Source organism: Acyrthosiphon pisum, chromosome A1 (genome assembly GCF_005508785.2).
Source record: "Acyrthosiphon pisum isolate AL4f chromosome A1, pea_aphid_22Mar2018_4r6ur, whole genome shotgun sequence".
Lineage (NCBI taxonomy): Eukaryota > Metazoa > Arthropoda > Insecta > Hemiptera > Aphididae > Acyrthosiphon > Acyrthosiphon pisum.
In genome coordinates, this window is record NC_042494.1 from 76,494,362 (window position 1) to 76,499,019 (window position 4,658).

General features: G+C 27.0%; 1 protein-coding gene across 2 annotated transcripts; it reads left to right on the plus strand.

The window, feature by feature from the left end:
- Positions 1-1,515: 1,515 nt before the first annotated feature.
- LOC107884776 lies at positions 1,516-3,604 on the plus strand. Of its 2 annotated transcripts, none has more exons than XM_016807584.2 (2): positions 1,516-1,627; positions 1,713-3,604. In XM_016807584.2, exon 2 carries the CDS (start codon positions 2,465-2,467, stop codon positions 3,554-3,556), a length of 1,092 nt encoding a protein of 363 aa, XP_016663073.1. In that variant the 5' UTR covers positions 1,516-1,627; positions 1,713-2,464; the 3' UTR covers positions 3,557-3,604. The 2 variants fall into 2 exon arrangements, with proteins under 2 accessions (XP_016663073.1, XP_029343409.1); XM_029487549.1 differs by having other exon boundaries at positions 1,713-2,997.
- Positions 3,605-4,658: the final 1,054 nt, after the last annotated feature.

A 4,658-nucleotide genomic window follows, 5' to 3' on the forward strand; every position in this document is an offset into this window, starting at 1 on the left:
TTTCGAGTTTATGGTATGTTATATCTGAAATATCCAAATCGTTGATCCCACTAAAACTGGACATTTCTTCAATTGGTGTTGTGTTACATTCACTGGGAAAGTTTTATATTCGTTATTTTTATTATAAATAAATATACTAATTTAACTAACTTACGATATTTCACTATCTGCTATTTCCATAAATTGTACTGCAGGTATTGAAGTTGAAGTAGATGGCAAATCGCAGTTATTATACTCCCTAAAATTTTTTATGAACATAAAATATATAGGTATTTTTATTTTATGTTGTAAATGCTATGACTATTTTTTTTAAACTTACAAATTTCCACTATCTGCTATTTCCATAAATTGTACTGCAGGTATTAAAGTTGAAGTAGATGGCAAATCGCAGTTATTATACTCACTAAAATTTTTTATGAACATAAAGTATATAGGTATTTTTATTTTATGTTGTAAATGCTAAGACTATTTTTTTTAAACTTACAAATTTCCACTATTTTGAGTTGCGCTTTCTGTTGTATTCCTTTTCCCAAAACGTCTTTTCATTATGCTTTTGATAGATTTTTTTCTGGCAGCGCGTGCTTTGCACTTTTCAATTTCACCGTTGGGTGAGTCCAATTGTAGTGGGTTATTCGTATAATTCACCAATGAAGCGTTATATTTATTTTTTTTTTTTTAATTTAAACACACTTTTGTAAATATTTTCAGAACTAAAATATTCAGCTATTAACATTGGATGTTTCTTATTGGGTAACATAGTAGTACCTGTTGCTACCCACTCAATTCCATCCGAAATTTTATTTAGTTCATTATTATATTCAATATATATGTACCACTCACCTGATTGTGGCTTAATTTGTGTACAACATTCAATGCTTTCCGTTATATATGGTTTGTTGAGTATTTGTATTGCTTCTTTCAAGTTGATATGTAAACGATTAGGTAAAAAATAAATTTTAACAATCTTTAAATTGTTTGATTCACTTCGATTTTTAAACATATTTAAATACAATAAGTATAAATGTAGGTATAATAATAAAATATTCCTCGACGGATGGAAAAATTAATGCGTTGTTTTAGTTATCACTATATTTTATTAGAATAATCAAATCAAAAGAAATTTAATTAAACAGAATATTTATTAGACTTAAATAACAGAGGTTATGCACGATACTTAGACAGTACTAAATTACATAGACAGTGAGACACCGCGGAAGGGGCTCGCTCGGGCTAAAAACTGTCCACGCAGCGAAATCCTTCAGACTATGTGAGTATGTGACCGCGTGACTCTGCATATTCACAAAACAATGCTTACTTACTATACTATGCAACAATTAACTATTACTATATATCTTATAATGCATATAGCATACAGACAGGGTTCACAACACTTATGAAGCCACCAACGCCCATCCATATACGTTTTATCGGCCCAAGGGTAAGCACATTTTAACGCGAGTGCGGCAGTCTTGAGTAGGACGCCATTTCGTCAATTTATTTCATTTTGACAAACGCTTTCGAGTGATTGCTTTCAAATTTTTCAATTTTTCATATAATTTGTAAATTTTATTTTATTCGAGAATCTACATTGAACACAGAACCTAACAAAACTGATATCTTGAGAAAGGTAAGAAATATATATATTTTGTTTATATACGGAACTTTATTTTACTTTTCAATTTGTAAATAAAATATTTTAACTATTTAATTAGATAAGCTGTTGCCTGCTGTTAATTTCAAAATGGATTTTTGGACAATGATCTGCTATTATATGATACCGCTACTTCTCACCTGTCCAAATTCTACTGGGGAAACTTCAATTAAAAGTGAAGACGACGAGCTTTACAAATTGATATCTACCAATGACAGCCCGGGCTTACAATATGAAGTTGTAGGTAAAGCTAAATTATATAAAAGTAGTTGGACTATTAATACGTATTTTGATTTAAAGTATTTATATAATAGCTTAGATATTAATAAGTCTATGTTAAAATCAATTAAATTGTACGATAATATCAGTAATATATCAAAAATATCTACACTTCGGCTTAAAAAGCATGTAATTGAGTTAGAAAAAGAAATTGGCGTAATTAAACAATTAGCTGAACATAATAAAAGAGTTAAAAGATCTTTCGAATACGGAGGTTCGGCACTCAAATGGATGTTTGGTATTGCCGATGCCGACGATGTTCGAAGATACGATAGCTCAATAAATAAAATGGAGAAAGATGAAGGTCAAGTGTTAAGAATTGTTCACGATCAAATATCGATTTTGAGAAGTACAATTAGTAATTTTAATGATACAGTTACGTCATTTAATGAAAATAAAATTATATTTGATAATAATATGAAAAGGGTGGAAGACAATTTAAATAACTTTGAAAATGAACTATCTGCCGAAAAAAAAGAAATTTTTGATATAGAGTTAATACATTGAATTGAAAGTAATATATTCGAGTTGAATATGTTTATAACTAGGTTACAGAGGATGATATCCAACGCTCAAATTAATAAGGTCGATGCTTTTGTAATGACGCCATATCAATTGTTATCGGAAATAAACAGTATTGAACATATTATTCCCGATGATTTGAAATTGCCGGTAAAATTTGATATAGAAAATATTCATAACATTTTTAAAATAATGAGCGTCCAACTACATTATATTAATGATAAATTAATATTTTCATTAAAAATTCCTTTGTGTATTGAAACCAATTTTAACTTGTATCATATTTTACCAATTTACGTTCCGATTAATGAATACGGTCAATTTCTTCACATGACTGAAAGTCCTATGTATTTATTAGCGGACGAAATGGTTTCAAAATATTTTTTATGGCCTAATCTTAATAACTGTATAGAAGTAGCTAATATATTCGTTTGCACTTTTAATGAAATGATACACAACGGTGAGTCAGATCCGACTTGTGTAACAGAATTATTAAAGAACTCTGTATCTAAACCGCCACAATGTGAAACATATATTACCGAGTTCAAAAAAGAGATGTGGTATGCGTCATATTTTAAGAATAATTGGTATTTCGTGAGTGAAAAGCCAACGACCATAACAATAGTTTGTAATAAGCAAACTATAAACTTTAAAATTAAAATTAAAAATTCAGGAAAGTTATACTTAAAATCTGGATGTTCAGCTTTTACTACGAAAGGTGTCCTTAGAACAGAACAATCGTTAGAATCATCACTTCCTGTCTTTATACCAATAGAACTATCTCTTTTAAATGATTCTTGTTGTAATATGCCTATCAACCAATCATACCCGAAACCAATTCACTTAAATGAAATAAAAAATCTCAAATTTAATAAAGACGCTTTTAATCGAATAAACTTACAACTAGACCAACAGGACAAATTGATAACCTCCCTTACTATAGAAAAGACATATGAATTCGTTTATGCAAACAAATACTTAGTTTTGTTAATACTTGCCATATTAATATACTGTATTTTTAAGTATTTTAAAAATAATAAAAAAAAGTTATCCTTAGAAAATAATATAGAACTCGGATATCGTCCCTGTGCTCCACAAAAATAATTAAATAGTTTTATAAATAATTGTATATTATAGTTGTAATTTTAAACTCAGAAGTTTTTCTAAAATTTTTTTAACAAAATACTTTATTTATTATTTGTTTTCTGATAATTATTATACTTTATAATTATATATTATAGACATGTAAACCAAATAAGTTGTATTACAAATTATTCTATAGCTACTGTATAATATTTTAAGTTTTATTATTTGTATTATTAATTTAAGTAGAACTGATGTATGTATATAATATATTATACAGTTTGTGCTATTATGATGGTAAATAAACTAAAATATTATAATATTATATATTTTTACATTTTTCATATGTAATTACAATAGAATATTTTTATATCATTATATTCAATTTATATGTACCACTTACCAGGTTGTGGCTCAGATTTTTACATTGAATGATTTTTGTTAATTGTTATAAATGGTTTTTTGAGTGTTTCTTTTTTATATCATACCCAAATAGTTCGATTATTCAAGTAATACGGTTTATTAAAATAGTTTACAGCAAAACTACCTATTATAAAAGTCGTAGAGACTAGAGAAGAACTTTTTTTACAATCGTAAGAAGCCTGATTTTTTATATTTTTATTCATAAGTTAAATAATTAACCGATAAAAAGTAAAAAACAAAATTATAGTTTTTATTTGTATAAAATTCGGATACGAAGAAGGCGCCCACACCCTAGTGAATAAAGTATGGCATAAAAACATGGTTTCGTAATTTAAGTAATACGGCTTATTGAAGCGGTTTGCAATAAAAATATCTATTATAAAAGTTGTAAAAAAGAACTTTTATAAAAATCGAATTTTTTATATTTTTATTAATTAGTTAAATAATTAATCGTTATGAGTAAAAAAAAAAATTGTTAATTTACCATGCGATATTGGACGATTAGAATACGATAACAAAAATCGGATTTCTTACGATTGTTAAAAATGTTCTACTCTACAATTTTTATAATAGGTATTTTTACTGTAAATCACTTCAATAAGCCGTATTACTTGAAGAACAAAATTATAGTTTTTATTTGTATAAAATTCGGATACGAATACAAAATATAAAATCGAACCAAATAAAATAATAATTGTTA